The sequence below is a fragment of the Dicentrarchus labrax genome, unplaced genomic scaffold, assembly GCF_905237075.1.
Source record: "Dicentrarchus labrax unplaced genomic scaffold, dlabrax2021, whole genome shotgun sequence".
Classification (NCBI taxonomy): Eukaryota; Metazoa; Chordata; class Actinopteri; family Moronidae; genus Dicentrarchus; species Dicentrarchus labrax.
Window position 1 is genome coordinate 22181683 of NW_026136711.1, and position 17207 is coordinate 22198889.

At 40.4% G+C, this 17207-nt stretch overlaps 1 protein-coding gene across 3 annotated transcripts; it reads left to right on the top strand.

The window, feature by feature from the left end:
• The first annotated feature begins 508 nt into the window (after nt 1-508).
• On the top strand, nt 509-13202 carry LOC127371397 (RNA-binding protein 6). 3 transcript variants are annotated; one of them, XM_051414176.1, is made up of 23 exons: nt 509-643; nt 1310-1380; nt 1848-3393; nt 3498-3587; nt 3696-3765; nt 4695-4768; nt 8014-8088; nt 8459-8750; nt 8881-9038; nt 9176-9276; nt 9360-9429; nt 9531-9606; nt 9719-9777; nt 9864-9984; nt 10358-10455; nt 10895-11236; nt 11326-11475; nt 11598-11663; nt 11810-12040; nt 12123-12197; nt 12282-12379; nt 12483-12534; nt 12621-13202. In XM_051414176.1, exons 2-23 carry the CDS (start codon nt 1328-1330, stop codon nt 12714-12716), a joined length of 3993 nt encoding a protein of 1330 aa, XP_051270136.1. In that variant the 5' UTR covers nt 509-643; nt 1310-1327; the 3' UTR covers nt 12717-13202. The 3 variants fall into 3 exon arrangements, with proteins under 3 accessions (XP_051270136.1, XP_051270138.1, XP_051270137.1); XM_051414178.1 differs by having other exon boundaries at nt 12624-13202; XM_051414177.1 differs by having other exon boundaries at nt 9534-9606.
• The last annotated feature ends 4005 nt before the right edge of the window (nt 13203-17207 follow it).

The following is a 17207-nucleotide window of genomic DNA, read 5'->3' on the forward strand; positions in this document are numbered from 1 at the left end:
CATAAAAGCAAGATTTTCTGACAGTTAATACAGAATCAATAATACATGCGACATATGTACAGATAATATTATGTCCCAGCCAAGGTGAATCTATGCTAAACCATAATATTCTGTATGCCAAATTACACAAATTGGTAAAGTAGTAAGTTAGATAACAGAGGATTTATTATTATTATTAATAATAATAATAATAATAATACTATTGTGGTTATTCTAATTATTATCATTTATCATTATTGCACTGATTTTTCCACTAAGATTTGTTTATTTAAAACTCAAGCATGGGTCATATTATGGTATTGTTGTAGCTCTATAAATATAGAACTTTTTATAGAATGATAAAACATGATACCTGATGATGATAACGTGAATGTTTTTCATCAAAACCAATAAAATCTAATATAAAAGTGGCTGTCTTTAATGACCGCTGGGTGGCAGAACTTCACCTGGAAGCGTCTAGTTTCCATGTGCGTCGAAGGAACGAAGAAGAAGTAAGCCGAGTCTCCGCTGCAACAAACAGACGTAGAAGAAGTCCTCCTTGACGTTGGTCTCAGTTTGTCATCAATACGCAGAAGCCATCGACGGCCTGTGCGACAAATCCTCTTCAATACCGACACTGAGCTCGGAGAACAAGCGAAGCAAGGTGGGTCCTAAACGAATAATATCTACTCGTTAAAGGAGAAGTACACAGTGGATTGAAATGTGTTTTTATTTCAAAGGATGCTGCTCAGCTGCGAGCTAACGCCAAGAAACCGGCTCTTTAACGCTAACGCTAGCCAAGTTAGCTCCGATAGCGTCACCCTGTGAATGGTCTTTGCCGATGGACTGACGTTGGTGTGTAATGGTCTATAGCTCGTTAAATTAATCACACTAGCATCACCGTTTCATACGGCTGTTGTCTTTAATTCCCCCTTTTCACTGCAGCACAGTTGTTTTCATTACTAACGTGACTTGTTTGTGCTGTGGCGTAGATTATGAAGGCCTAGTGATGGCTATAATTAGCGGGCCAGCATTAGCGATCACACCACCTAGTGTTTCTTGCCCCGGGTTTGGCGTATGCAGCCATCTTTTAAGTATCGCCACTGTAGCACAGACATAATATAACTTACGTTACTCGCCAACATGTAAACAATCATATTCATGTGGCTGTGTGTTCAGAGATTTTTAATCACTCTCGTGTCAGATTGTGCCGTCAAAGTCAATTTCTTATCGGTTGTGATGGGTAACATATATCCATCGTTGCCAAGTCAAAGTGGTGCATTCATGTTACTCTTCGTAATATAATACAAACCTTTCACTTGACTTGCAGATAAGATACTGACTTACAATGTGGGACGGACCAGGGCCAGGGCAAGGACCACGGGGAGGACCACCCTTTCGGTAAACAAACATAATTCCGTCATATTTCATCTTATTAGTAAGAAGGAAACAAATGTTATTTTATTTATATTTATAGTAATTGCACTTTTGTGTTTTCCCGTAACGCTGCTTGCCGGGGTGGGCAATATGTTTAAAATCTGATATCATATTTTATATACATTTATAATGTGATCTTGATTTATAGGTAATTTTAAAATTTTCTGGAAATCCTATTGCATTAACTGATTTAAACCATTCAGTATTTGTTTACATATTTAGCAACTATAATTTTCTCATATTTCTGCATTCTATAGCTACTCACCATATTGCAGTTAATTGAAAAATGTCTGACTTCCCAGTATTTACTATCATATTGCCCCCCCTTTGTATGCCTTTATGGTTGGGCAATTGAAAATCAACTTGATATTTTTTCCCTGCCTGTGCATTTCAAATTAATCAGAAGCCTAACATGTTAATATACATTCCAGTGGCGATCATCGTGGAGAAATGTTTGGTGGCAGAGATCGTCCCATGCCGGATTACAGAGGTAGAGACGGCATGAACATGGGTCCCATGGGTCATATGGGCCCAAGACCTCTAGATCTACCACCTATGGATATGAGGAGGATGGATGGGCCACCCATGAGGGGGCGTGATATGGACCCACGTGAAATGCGAGGTAGAGAGCCAAACAGAGATTTTTTTAGACCAGGAGAAGAGCAAGACTTGAGCCTTAGAAGGCACTATGAAACTTCCATCAGAGACAAACTTATGAATTCTTCTTCTGGTTTCCCGGGACCAGGCAGGAACTCAGACATGGGAGGGAGGGGTATGCCGCCACGGGAACCAAACAGCAGATTTATGGACAGAGACAGAGAGTCATTTCACTATAACATGCCACAGTTCAACAATCCCAATGTTGAAGGAAGAAGAGGGGGGTTTCCTGTGGACCGAATGGAGCGAAATGATGGATTTAGGGACATGCGTGATAGGCCCCCAGTGGGCATTGGTGACACTGATCGCTATGATATGGACATGCCTCCACGTGAAAGGAGAATGATGGACACTGACAGAAGAGGAGGGCCACCTTTCAATCCAAGAGGTGGATTTGACTCTGATATGGATTTCAGAAATCGTCACGGACCAGCAGCTGAATTTAGAGGTAGGGATCGATCGCCATTGAGATTTGGAAACAGTGATGTCCCTCCAGTGGACAGGGCAAGATCAGACATGCCTTCAGATGTTTCTGGCCCTCAAAGATCAGAGTTTATGGGTGCAGAAGATGCACTCAGAGAGAGAGAATATACAGATTCAAGTGGTAGTCCCCTTATGGATTATCGAAGTGGTGAAGAGATGACTCTTGCAGAGGAATGGAAGAACCGTCAAAAGGACAAAAATCCTTTCTTGAACATGGGTAAAGGCATGGGAGGTGTACCCGAACCCAACTTTCCTGTAGGTTTTGGCCGAGACGTAAATGTTAGAGATCCACCACCATTTCAAGAAAGGGACAGGCCACCCGTTGAATTCCCAGGGAAAGATGTTGGCTTTCCTCGTGGTGACCACTTTCCCGCTATGGATCTCCCAACAATTGGCAGCAAACCTCCACAAAACCACCCACACCCAGAAATAAGTCCCCTTACTGGCCCTCTTGGGAGAGAAAATCAGAATAAACATTGGCTTGGAGAAAGGGACCCAAAGCATAGTCAGAATAAATCCAATCGTGACGAAAGGCCCCCTTACCATAAAGAGAAGAATCAGCCCGCACATGAGATCCAGGTGCCAAGTGATTGTTTTAAAGGGCTGAAGGATATCCCACACAATCAGGGACCTGCCAGGGGTAAGATGGGGTCAGAACGTGATTTTGAAAGCAGCAGCACAGTACAGACGAGAGACCAAGACTACAGGGACATCGACTACAGAACAGGGTCTGGGAGGGCTTTTGACTACAAACGCGAGGCACTTCAGGCACCAGACAAACTCATCAAAGAATCTAAACCAATCACACCATCAAAATTTAGTGAGTCTGGTTCTCAGGTACGTGTCTTTTTTATTTTGCTACTATTTGTTCATAGATTACATTTGTATTATAATATTGTGATGTTTCATAACCAGAATTTTAATCATCATTTCTGTAAAAGGATCAAGATTACAGGAGTGCATCAGTGGAGGACAAAGTTTCCAATACAATATCCATAATTGGTATTCCAAAGACTGCCACAATGGAGCAGGTAATCAAACAGAAAAGCAACTTTATGTAGTATTTAGTTATGGTTACCAGACTGTACTAGTATTGTGGGCATGGCATAACTCACTCATTTTGAAATGTTCTATTGCAGATCCTTGGTGCCTTTGCAGTCCGTGATGGTGTGCCAATGCAGGGGATGAAAATCAAAAATGTTGTGCCAGGTAAGAATTGAGTTTCTTTGCGGAACTGTTTGGGGCAGTCGATCGCTAACGTGTCCCTCGATATCTCGCTTTTACGACATTCGAAACTCCGCATTCTTTCTTTTTTACGTTCTTGGTTGCTTTTGTTGTTGGTGGTCTGTGTGAACTTGCTCAGTATAGAAGAAAGGGGGGTGGGGGGGGTTCTGTTATGGCATCCTTTTTTCATGTCTGAGGATTTGGGGTCATTGTCAGCAATTACAGGATTTACCAAGGATTCAATATAAGGAGCTTTGGAGAGTGATATTCAATGTCTGTCACAAAAACAAGCGACTCACTGAATGTGTCCTTCAGGGACACTTTATATAAATGCTCTGACTGAAGAAAAATAATGTCCACAAACCTGAAATGGAGACTGCCTTGTTAGTGCTTTGTTCATCCTGCTGATCTAAACGTGCTTTAGAGTTTTCAACAGTGGATCGCTGTAAACATGGTTGTAGCTGATGCCATGCCTTTTTGTGAAGATTATGTCTCAAAGGTTGTTAATTTTTGCACAAATATATCCAAATGTCCATCACAGAAAGAAAAATGAGGAGCCTTTTTTATTTTATTTATTTTATGTAAACACGAATGGTACATTTTCTGTCTCCATGGTGCACACCACGCAGTTGTTCACTGCCACTGGTCTGGAATATCTGTCCGTTAAGGCTTGGCTTTATCAAAGCCTTTCCTGGCAAAGTCTGATATGTCAGTCATCAAAAGGCTGAATAGAAAAAAGCATAAACAAAATGTGTGTTTTCCTGAAAAGGTATGTGTGTCAGTAAAAGTGTAAAAATTCGCTCACACTGATTTCGATGTATTCACGAACTGCTGTCTTTTATGTTTTAGTGGGTGACTGTCATTACTGGCATTGACTAACAAAAACCCATCTGTATTTCAAATGCTGTCCCCAGGTTACAGCTACGATACGGCCTATGTGGAGTTTTTAAACCTCGAGGATGCAGTCCACTTCATGGAGTCCAACAAGGTGGCCCATCCTCGTCACTCTACGAAGGCCGTCTCTCCCATCAGGATTATGAGGGGTTGAGAGGGTTTTTAGTAGATGGGGGAGGGACAGAACCTGGGAAGGGGTTGCTGTTGCATTTAGTGAACTCACTTTGGTAAAGGAGATGAAGATGTCAGTTTTTAGATGCTAATATTTAAAACCGCAATAGTTTTTCCTAACTCTACATAAATTATATAAGTACTTGTCCACAAAGCCAGGATAGTACTTCAGGTTACTTGTATAACACTTAAAATATGTAATCAGTTTCAACAGTGTATGTGCACAGACATACAGTAGGTTTCCCTCCCATTATTTACTTGCCCTGCTACTCCTACAGTTTCAAATTTTAACCCAAAACTGCCTAACCCTGGAATGGATTTACCCAGAAACAGATTGCTGACAGTTAGGAGGTTTTATTATTTGAGGAAGACTTTACGATGATACTGAAAATGAAGGTACGGTATGTAGCCACCATTTCCTGTGTTGTGATTTTGCGGATTGAAGGGTCGCACTTTTAAGTCTTAGTTTCTTAGAAAATATTGGTTTTCTACTTGGCTTGACTTGCGAAGAACATTCTCCTGTGTTCTGTTTAGTCCTACACAAGTACATTTTGCTTAGCAATGCCTTAGCAGATGTTCAGCCCGAAAACAGTCCTGCGCTTGAACAATCGGGGCGTGTTTTGTTTCAGGTACAAGTGATCTGAAATTCCAGTTGGAGTGACAGATCTGTGAGGTTGAAGCCATATCGGACACCAAAACAGAGGATTTTACAACCCTGGAAAATGCTAGTTTAGTAATCTACCAGGACTGTGTATATAATTTACTGGGTACTGCTGCACCTTGCCAGAGGATGTCGCACTATAGTCCAGCAAAAGTTGAAGTGGGTTCAACTTTTTTGCCGGATGACCCTGCATTTTTGCTGGAGCCCTCTGGGGTGGGTTATGTTGCAGGATAGCTTCATTTAAAAGAATGAGACGGCTGTATTTTTTTCATACCGGGCTAACGTTAGTCTGAATGCAACCTTGTTACTGAGAACCCTGCAGCTATAGTTTAACTGTTGACTTTGTAAGAGAAAAATATTATTTTTAAGATTAGACGTAGCTCTTAAAAATTGTATTTTCAACAAGTATAATTTTCTCAGCCATTTATGGGTCTTCATAGCGTCTGGGGTTTTTAGCTACGCTAGCAGCTTGGATCTATGACAGTTGGCCTAACACTGAAACTGATAGTTGTTGTCAAATATCTTAACAACTATTGGATGCATTGCTGTGAAATTTAGTACAGATAATCATGGTCCCCAGATGATAGATCCTGGCTTTGGTAATTCCCTGAGTTTAGTCTAAGTACCATTAGGAGGTTAACTTTGTTTTTCTTCTTTTTTTACTGAAATGTCTCAACAAGCATTGGATAGATTCTCATGGAATGGTTTTCACCTTGACCTTTTTATCTAACAGCAGTTCAAAAATGTAACTTATTTGGTTACTTGAAGTAGCTCTACATCTGCTCTATGGATTGGCACATATTTTGATGCAGATATCCATGGTTCCCAGAGGGCCTAATAACTTTGATGATCCCCAGACTTTTCCTCTAGTGACACCATGAGGTTGCATTTGTGGTTCAAAGCGAAATTTCTCATCTGTTGGATGGATAATGCATGCTTTTTGGTGCTGACATTTGGGGTCTTTGTGCACTTTGGTGATCCCCTTTGGAGTAAACATTTGTCTAATACTTTGGTGTATCTATTTTTAATATTTTTGTTTTCTTCACAATGGACATTACAACCTCACAAGGTGGCTGAAAACTCTTTAGTCTTGTCTTTCTGCAACTGTCCTTTTGTGGCAATATTCTTTCACCAGTTCAAGACATTTTCAATCATCTGTGGCTTTCCTGAAGAGTGCGTGTCCTCTTGAACTCATCGTCAGTGCATTTTTGGCACCAGGATTTCTACTCTTTGAACTGCTCTGAACAATTTGTGAAGTTCACATCTTGACACAATGCAGTCTTCAACACTGGCCAGGACTGATGTGCTTTGATGATGTCTGTAAAACAGCCCCTTATCTCGGGGTAGTTGGGAACGGTTTAATTTTTACTGAAGTATGTACCAGCTTATTGTTTGGCCTGGCTATTTTTATTTTTATTTTTATTTTATTTTTTGTAGAGCTTTTGGTTGTACACATTCGGTAGCACACAGCTTTATTTTTAACTTGTTGGACCCCAGGAAGTTTAGCAACCGCCGTTGCAGAAGCTAAGGGGGATCTGATAAAGAATAAACAACATTCTGTGGTTAAAAACTAGAAGATGCAAGTAGTTGTGTAGTCAGTTATACAAATAGCCACCTAGAAGCTATCATGGGTGTTTGTTGTTTTTTTTCCTTTGTGCTTTACGTTATAGCTTTATCCATGGTTTTAATGGTTAATTCTGTTTTGTGCAAATCGGGACCACTGTGGATTTAAATCCATCTTTTGAAATGCACAACCTACATCAGAATTATGGATGTTAAACACTGCTACCAGTTTGCAAAGTACATTTAGGTGTGCCATGAGCTTTCCTTTGAAACAGCAAGTTTTTCATACCAACGAATTCTGGTCTTGGAAACTGGGTATTTTACTACGGTATAGTTATGGTTTCTGGCATGGTTCTCATTTGGCACTACGAAATTCAGTTGAAAATCTTTTTGGATTGTGTTGTGGACAGCTCTCAGCAGCTATTTTGATAATTTGTTTTAGTCAAAATACCATACATTTCCTAGTTCCAGCTTTTAGGTTGAGGATTTGCTGCTTTTCTTTGTATTGTGTGATAGTAAATTGCATCTCGTTGGGTTTTGGTCAGACAAAACAAGCAATTTGAAGATTTTAACCTGGGCTTTAGCAAATTGTGAAGGGCCCTTTTCACTTGTTCCTGACATTTTCTGGACCAAACAGTCACTTAATGAATTGATACAGTAATCTTCAGATTAGTCGATACAGAACATAATTGTTAGTTGCAGCCCTAATTTGTAGTTCCTTTTTTAAACTATTTAGCGTAGTATGGGGGGAAATGGCCTGTGTGAAGCATGGTCCTTGGTCTGGGCTTTGCACACCATCTTAAGTGTTTGCCCCTTTTATCTTCTGCAGTGAAGAGGAGGGCTAAACCTGCCACAGTGCATGTAGGGTGTCATGGGCATTATTTAACATATAAGTCGCCTTTGTTGTATGATGCTGATTGATCATATTTCTGTTCTTCTTCCAGGGGTCCCTAAAAGTTGGCACTAAAACAACATCCATGAAGTACATCCAGCCAGATGAGCATGAAAGAGGTGTTCATGTGAGTGTAGTGACAGGAAATGATTGTTTGTTTTTTCTGTACTAGAATAATGGTTCACAATTAAAGGCACTATAAACAAAATCGAACACTTCCTACTGAGGTTGTACAGTAAAAGCCTTGGATTATACCCTGGATGGAGTTAATGTTGTTTGCATTAACATCAAACAGCAGTAACAGCAAATTAGTGAGGCAACTTGGAGCAGAGCAGAAAACGGGAAGCCTTCTTACTAAAATTCAGTAAAATATGCTGTGCTTATTAAATGAGGGAAAAGCTAAAATAAAGACTGCTTTTATATTTATTTATAGTATCCATTTAATACAGTTTAAAAGTGATTAAAGGTGTCCCTTATTTCCCATCTCTGTAATTTAGGAGTCAGATAACAAAGTACCTCAACTCCAGGAACCCCAGTTGCCAAGACCAGATGAACCTTTAGAAGAGTTGAAGACCAACCTGAATGGGTCCAAACCCAAAGGCCCTATGGAACCCTTGCCCCACAGCCAGTGGCAGCGTAGCTCTGACCTGACTCCAGAAGCTTGGCAGCAGCAAGTGGACCAACAGCTCCAACAGCAAGAAACTGAACAGCAGGCCGAGCCTTGGGGCAACCGCAACCTTCCTCATCACAGTTCACACCAGTCTGACTCCGTCTTTAAAGACAGCAAAAGTATGTTGACTTCAGCAGGTTTATCTTATCGCCATAAGCACTGGCAATCCATAGACATATTTGTTTATGTGCTTTTGTCTTTCATAACAAAGTTGGGTAAAAAAACCCTTTCTCTTGTGTTACTGTACAGCCATGATAATAAAAAATGTGAAGCCCACCACCACAGTAGAGACTATCCTGAAAGCCTTGGATCCCTTTGCATATCTGGATGAAAGAAATGTTCGCCTAGTCAAGGCCAAGCCACCAGGAGCCAAGTGCTTCTGCTTTGTTGACATGGACTCCCATGAGGTACCTAAAAACAACATGAATGCACACAATTTGCTGTTGATTTATAATATCATGTTCTGTTGGAGTTTGTGATTATCATCTTTGTCCGGTATTTGCCTGTGACTGTCCAGCACTTAGCATTGTGTCTTCTTTTGTAGCAAGTGACTCGTCTGGTTGAGCTCCTCACTAAACCCAGACCCCTTTATATCGATGGCGTTAGAGTTTATGCTGAGGTCGCAAAACCCCTCAAGAACCAAAAGTAAGTCGCCATTTTCATATCAGCTATGTCTAGTAGAGAAATCTTCTAATTTGCTCCTGATGATGATTTTCCATCTCTTTCAGTTTCAGAAGAGACTTTGATAAACCAAACAATTCCATCCTTGGGTACCCACCTGAGACCAACATGATGGGGGTAAGTTGTGTGTGCGTGTTTTATCGGGTTATTATACAATGTTATTAAAAAGAAGACGATTGTGAGAGCTCTCAGATGACCTGTGATATTTGGAATTTCAGCAGCATCAGTACCCACAACCTCCACAGTACTTGCAACCTCTGCAGCCACCGGCGGGGGCCCCTGCTGGAATGCAAGGTGAGACTAACTCAGGCGCACATATTTTGTTATCTTGGTCCCTGAGCACTGTTATTATTGCTAAGTCTGAACATAAAACTGTTTTTAAGGAGTCTCTCATTTGTTTTACCAGGTGATTTGTTGACTGGCAGCATTAATCCTGCTCTGTCATCAGACCCCAGCATTGGACAGGTAGGTTACCAAACAAAAAGTAAAGCTGTAGATATCTTGTCTCAAAGCTGGGCAGTAAATTGTACATCTCCTTTAACACCTCTTAGGGAGTTGGCTACGGAGAGACTCCAACTGTTGATCTGTCGTACCAGGCTGGTGGACCCCATGTGCCCACAGAATCAGCTGGGATGACAGTCGGCGTAGATGGATCACAGACCTACATCTATGGTAAGAAACAAACTAAGCATTCAAATCCAGAAACGTGTTAATCATCTTCTGTCGGTATTGTTGCAACATTGTAGTAATCTACTCCAGTATAGTTTTGTATTGTTGTATTTATTTTTCAGTAAATGGTGACAAACTCCTGCAGGCTTTTTGCGTTTAGATTGAACTTCAGTCTGACATTTCATTAAAGAAAGAACTCTAAAGGAAAGGTCTGAGATGTGTAAGATTGGGAATGTTGAGGCTGACCTTTTCTCAAAGGCTTCTCCCTGATCTTCGGTGGCTTGAATTTAACCTCATTTAGAAGTTTTTTTAGACAAAAGCATCTCGTCAAATGAATAAATGCAAATGTCATATTTATTCGTCCAAATTCTTTCAGGCTCTGAGATTCCAGACATGACCAACTACTTGTACGACGCCACATCAGGCTTCTACTACGATCCTGAGACGACACTGTACTACGACCCTAACTCCAGGGTGAGATTACAAGACAACCCAATGCTTTCTCTGGCTTATGAATCAGAATAAGAAATACTTTATTGATCCCTGGAGGGAAATTTGTTATTAGTGGCGAAGAGTGTTGTAATGTTGTATATGCAAATTCTAGGTAATGTGCTGCAGTCGGTAACCGACCAGAGAATTATAAAGACTGTACAGCTAATACACATCTACCCAGAAGTAATTGTATCCTCCTTAAGAAAATATTTGAAGAGCTTATTGTAACTTGCACAATCTGAAATGTATACTTAACAACCTAACATAATTAAGTACTGACTGTAAAGATGGAGGGGGTGTTTTTGAATGATTTCCTAATATACAGCTTACATATACACCCTATTGCCACCATTAATGTGTCTTCAGTGATTGGTTTCTGTTGTTATAGCTCTTTTTTTTCCCCTCCATTTTTTGTGTGTAGTATTTCTACAACGCTCAAACCCAAGACTACCTTTATTGGGATGCTGCGTCAAAGACCTACATCCCAGTTCCAGGAGGGAATTCTGCAGAGACCCAACCTGGGATCATGACTGCTGAAGACCAGGCCATTCTTTCCAACCCAGCAGCAGATGCTCCTCTGGAAATGAAGAAAGCCCCATTGCTGCCTCCCCCCGGCGCAGCACCTCCGGCACTAGTTCCTGGTTCTGCTGCCGCCTCTGCTCTGGAGCCTGTTACAACTACGGGAACTCCAGAGAAGAAAGATGACGACGACCCTGCTAAAAAGGACAAAGAGGAGAAACCGAGAAGTCTTGCTGCTGTCAAGGTAGCACTTCAGTCAAAATACTAGTGCACAAAATGTGAAACATAGATGTGTAAAGGAGAGATGGTTAAGAAATGTGTTGCTGTTTGCAGATCATGAAAGATATGGAGCGCTGGGCAAAGATCCAGAATCGTCAAAAGGAATGCGTCCGTTCTGCGTCACCGGTGCTGAAGGGTGGTCTGGATGACGATAGGAGGCAGTCCAAGTCAGCTGATGCTGGTTTTGCTGTCTTTGAGAGGAAGGTCAGGGACTCACTTCCACACATGATCTTTTCTGCGCATTAAGTTTTTATAGTGAATATAGATATAAGTATTTATTATATATTTTAATTATTTTTGTCCCTGTTCTGTGTCTACATCCTTAGATCTCGGGTGCTGATGATCTTTTTAAGAAGCCCCTTGCTCCTCCTAAGAAAGATGAAAAGTCAAAGGTAAGAATCCTCTGCGTGGTGCATGGTCAGAGAGACATTTAAAAAGTTAAATTAAGTGGATAGACCAGTATTTCGTTTTATTTTATTTTGAATGATTAGGAAATTATAACAGTTGTCTTTAACGTTTGTCTGGTTTGCATCCCCAGCGTCCAATGGGATCCCTGGGTCTGCTGGCATCAGACTATGCTGCAACTGGAAGTGATGAAGAGGTGGAAGAAGATAAGGAGGATGCAGCTAAAAGCAGTCAGGGCGGCCAGTTTGAAGACAAGGACAACAAGCTGACAGACTGGAAGAAGATGGCCTGCCTGCTGTGTAGGAGACAGTTTCCCAATAAGGACGCTCTGATTCGCCACCAGCAGCTTTCTGACCTTCACAAGGTACAAATAACTTCTTTATGAACAATAGTCGACAGTGACACTATAAATATAGCCTCTAATACTTGATTTATTGTCTCAACAGCAAAATATGGAGATCCACCTAAAGATCAAGAGGTCAAAGAAGGAGCTAGAGGCACTGGAGAACCAGGAAAAAGAAGTAAGTGACGATTGTAGAGAAAATATACTTTGGAGAGTATCAGGTTGTCATTCGATTACTAAAGGTGGAATGTATTCTTCATAGCTAAATGCCAGAGAAACTTCCAAATCACCGGAACAGAAAAGAAGAAAACACCATCACCAACAGCCCCAGCATCATAATACCTGGGCTGGAAGCTCGAGGTAGGTGTGCTTTTAACTGACTGTGTTATCGAAATTGGGGGGGGGGGCATTTAAGTAGTTTTATTAGACATTTCTGTCTTAACCGGTTGTTTTCTATGCTCAGGGAGATGAATAAAGTCAGTGACAGACCTGGTTTAGGAGCTGAACCTGTTCCGGTAGGTGTGAAGCTTTATTTAATTTCTAAATGTCATGTTGCATTTCTTGTTTGTTTATAAACCTTTCTTTTCACTTTTGTCTTCAGCAGAGGAAAAAGAAAGAGCCTGTCGTTTGGGACCACGCCACCTACAAACAAGCTGTACGCAAGGCCATGTTTGCACGGTTCAAGGAACTCGAGTGATCTCAACCTAGAACACATCCTCACTTTGATATGTGAATTGTTAATATGAAATGCTTGCCCGCCGTGGCATGAGAAATCATTTTGACTGTCTTTACTGTTTCTCTGCCTTGGACATTGTTTCATTATAGAGCCACAGTTTTCTACACGGAAATGAAGTAAAAATTATGTGGTCTATAAATAACATTACAAGGCTACAGCTAAAAAAAAGTCCAAAACAAGAATTATTTGGCGTCCTCTGCAATGGATACTGTATAGAAAGTGTTTGTTCATGCTGTTAATTTGAGTATTTTTGCCCATGTTTTATGTGTGGCCTTTATGTAGAATTTGTGAAATGTGTCCAGGTTGTCTTTTTTAAATGATACTGTCACACTGGCCACAATTACATTTTGTTTCAAAAACAATTTTTACATTTTCATTTTCATGGGTCGGAATTGCTATATATACATTTTTAAGTAAAAAAAATAATAATAATAATTATGGACTAACGTTTTTGCTTCAAAAGTGTTTTTACTTACTAGTATATTTATTGTGTTGAATTTGTTTCGCAAGAGACCACTTCTATAGTCTGCAGTAGAAGTCTGCTGTACTTGAATTTCATGTTCACTAGGTGGCAGCAAGAGACCATGGTTTTTTTTTTGTGTGTGTGGACATGGAAGTATCCAAGCAAGAATGCTGAATCAAATCATCAGCATTAGTATTGAGTATCTGTAGAAAGAAATATAAGGTAAACTTTAAGTTAATGTGTGTGTATATATGCAGTTAGGATTTTGTCCCCAGTATTCCAGTAAAGACTGGTCTTGCCAATCTTATGCATATTACAGGCTTTAAGGAACTTTAATGTTCCCCAGTGGTGCACTCCAGGAGTTAGAGCAGGAATCCTCCCCTCTGACTTTTACTGATATTAAGGAACCAGCCCTCGCTCTCCCTATGGCTGTGGTTCAATGAATGTAGAGGATTGCATGGGTTTAGTGTGTTGACATACTAGCTCCTCTGAGAGCAGTAACAAGAACACTGGGGAGTCTGAGGAGCCTGCAGTCAATGACAAACAGCAGAAACACTCAAACACTGTAGAGCAGGGAGCCAACACCTTTTCATCTGTGCAAGAGCGATGAAGCTTCCTACTGTGTGCTTACAGACAGTAACCTAATGAGAGAACTGAGGCCTGAACAATTAAACCTGCAAGTATGTCAACCCAAAGGGTAGCTTGCATTTTGCTTTCATGCCTCAATGGCCGGGTCTCTCTTCAAGCAGCAGTGGTGAAAACGGCGAAGGTGAACATTATTTCTTGAATGACTGACGGTACATGGAGTCTCTCTGTCTGAGGATACAGAGCAACATGGGAACAAAGCTTCACAATTCAGTGTAAACCTTGTTTTGTGGCTTGGCAACAAAACAGAGGAAAGCACAATAAACAAAACCACAGTGATTATCTCAGGTTCAGATGTTGTTGCAGTGAAACCCCGACACAACGACTTGCCATAGCTTTTTGCTCAGTTGTATAATCAATTTCAGAAACCCACGTTTGTATTGAGAGGGTAGTGTTTTAATCTCAACTCTGTCTAGCAGAGGACAGAAGTAACAACTCTTCACCATTTTGTGTAAGTAGAAAGCCACTGGGGCAGAACTGGACAAAGGCTTGAGAGTGAAACCTGCATTCTTCTGTTGTCAAGGTGGACGGAATTCAAAAGACTCTTTTATTAAACTTCTAAGTTTACCAATACGCTTTCAAACTCATCATGCATCACACCCTTTCCTTAGGAGGTGAAAACCATGTGTTGGTGTATGGAGTTTAAACACATTTTAAGTACATGTTGTTGTTCCTTATAGAGATATTGAATTAATCTTCATTCCTTCTGATTTAGTCTAAAGACTAAATCTAGTCATCAATATTTCCAACAATCTTTCCCTTTAGTGAATATCCTCTGATATATTTCCCCAGTTACATGCTTCAGCCTACACAGGTTGTATATAAAAGTTCTTACTGCAAATTATGCCATTTTTTGCAATAATATAACGACAAGAGGGATTACCTTTACTATCATATGGAAACCATTGTAATTATACCTATTTGTCATTATATCTTTATATTTTGGTGGTCACTGTGCCCTTGAAACAAGTCTGCATGTCTGCTGAAATCCAAGGTCTTCTCACATCTTTAGATGTTATAAGGTCTTTTAAATTGCTTCCATATTTGCTGTTTTTTTTTTTTTTTTTCTGCTGGTGCTGGTAGGTTGAAATGACCACATATTTTAATTTCATGTAGGTCAATATATCAGTCAAATGAATTAATTTCCAGAGCAGAACATTTCGGCACACTATCTGTGTATTTGCATATAAATAGAGTATGTTTTACCTGTATTCACACTTTTGTGTGCTTTATTGACATTGCACTGACAGTGACCTAGACTATAAATTGAATAAACTGTCTGATCATACAGTGGAATAAAATACAGAATTTGGATTACAGCCTTGGTGAGAACAATAACTGCCATTATATAATGACAAGGTTACTGTACCACCCAGAAGATTCTATAAAATACAATTGTGAAACACAGTGTCAACAATATTAGTAGGTCTAAGCATTTTGATTTATGTAGACAATCCTATAATGTAATTGGTTGTGGAATTAGTTGGCATTTTCATTTTTTTCCCCAAGTGGCAAAAGGAGGACATTTGGGGAAGGAATCTCTGCCTATTTTCTGTTATTTTATGTGGACTTATTTCCATTCCTCTTTTCTCCATTCGGTCACAAGACCCCAAAGACACCGCCAGCTCCCAGTGACAGATGTCATCATTACCCAGTCCTAGCAGTGTATGGAATGAAAATATGCGCAGTTAGTCTGTGAGGATGAGAGGCCAAACAGAGAGGTAGGGCACGGAGAGCTGCCATGTTAATGTGAAGGAGAGCTTTCAGGCAGCATGAATGGCAGGAAAAGGTGGACAGGGGGTCCAATTATCCCAGCTGGACGGCTCTTAGCAGCAGGCGGGTGAAGCTGGAGCAGCAGTCTGGGGACGAGACGGAAGAAGAACACAGTCAGCAGGACTGTCAGATGTTGAGATGTGCTGTCGGTCCGCAGAGGCGAGAAGACGAGGGAGAAGCATCATTTAAAAGCAAATGCTTTAAAATGATGCTGACACAAGAGTTGTTGCAGATGGACAAAGATGCTCTAAAAAAAATCTTATTAGGCTTGTAGACACTTAGGAACATCCATACATATCAAAGGCAGTTCACCAGACACCATCTAGTTTTTCCAGTGGATTTTTCCCTTTTGAAGAAACTCCTTAAAGAGCCAATTTCTGCATGAAATCAAATCCATGTAATATTAAAGATGAAATGGATTATTTTACAATATTCTTACATGTAGGATGACTGTGCGGTCATCTTAAATCTCTTCTTTGTCCGTTATGACAAATGATCAAAAACACATCCCATGTAGATGGACTCCCTTAAGGAGTAGCATGTGTTTGTGGTCACCCCGTGCAAACAGAAGAGACTATACCATCAGAGGCTCAGGGGAAAACCATGCTTGTCTGAGCAATTTCCCCATCTGGCTTATCCTTTCAAGTGTAAGTTGAAAAATGATGGCTGTTATTGATTGCTAATCTATAACATCATCTTGAAAATGTCCTTGAGATTGTCAGGCGTGGGACGTACTTCAGAGCACAGCTTATGTTGAGAACATTTGGTCCCTTGCTCGTAGCAGAACCAATTCCACTGACAGTGCTGTCATTGAGAACATTATAGACATTCAAAACATTTGGAAATGATGTCATGGTTCTGCACTCCAGCACTGATGGAGAAATGACAGCAGTGATAGGACTATATTAACACAGAAAAGAGACAGCTGGAACTTGCTATTCTGCTAACCTGAAAAAAAATTATGGCAAACTTTATAGCAAGTTTTGTATAATTTACAGTTGTCTCTCACTCAGATGACTGATTATGACTCACCTCTGAGCTGTCTTCATGTACATTACTTAAGCTATGCTTTGTGTTTGAAAACATACTGTGGAAAAAACATTCCCTATGAGAGCTGTGAGAGGTTTGTAAAGCGTATCTGAACTGTTCAGACTTTTGTGAAGTACAGTAAGATGAGTCTTTCTGTACTTCAACCCTGCTACCATAAAGCTGAGGGCATCTGCATCGTATCTTATATCATGAAGCTTGGCAGTTGGTTTGAAACGCTCTGTGAATTATTATTATCTTCTGTCACTTATTCTATTTGCCAGAGAAGACGTTGGCAATTTGATGAAGTTTAGAAAAAAAAGTTTGAAGAACCTTTAGCTGGCACAAATGTTGTTTTTTACACACAGTTTCAGATTTTAAAGTAACATTATGTAACTTTTCTACCATAACATAACAGCTTCAACATTTTGATGCCAAACTGACTTGTAATAGGGTGAATGGTGACACTGGCATTCCCACTGTGCCTGTTGCATAAAATAATTTTGGTGCCTGGTTTGGGAGACGTGCGTTCTCGTCTGGCAGTA

Coding starts and splice junctions, on each gene's coding strand:
- LOC127371397 (XM_051414176.1), top strand. CDS start 1,328: ATGTGGGACGGACCAGGGCCAGGGCAAGGACCACGGGGAGGACCACCC. Junction 9,607..9,718: donor GGCCCCTGCTGGAATGCAAG/GTGAGACTAACT, acceptor TTGTTTTACCAG/GTGATTTGTTGACTGGCAGC. Junction 11,664..11,809: donor AGAAAGATGAAAAGTCAAAG/GTAAGAATCCTC, acceptor TTGCATCCCCAG/CGTCCAATGGGATCCCTGGG.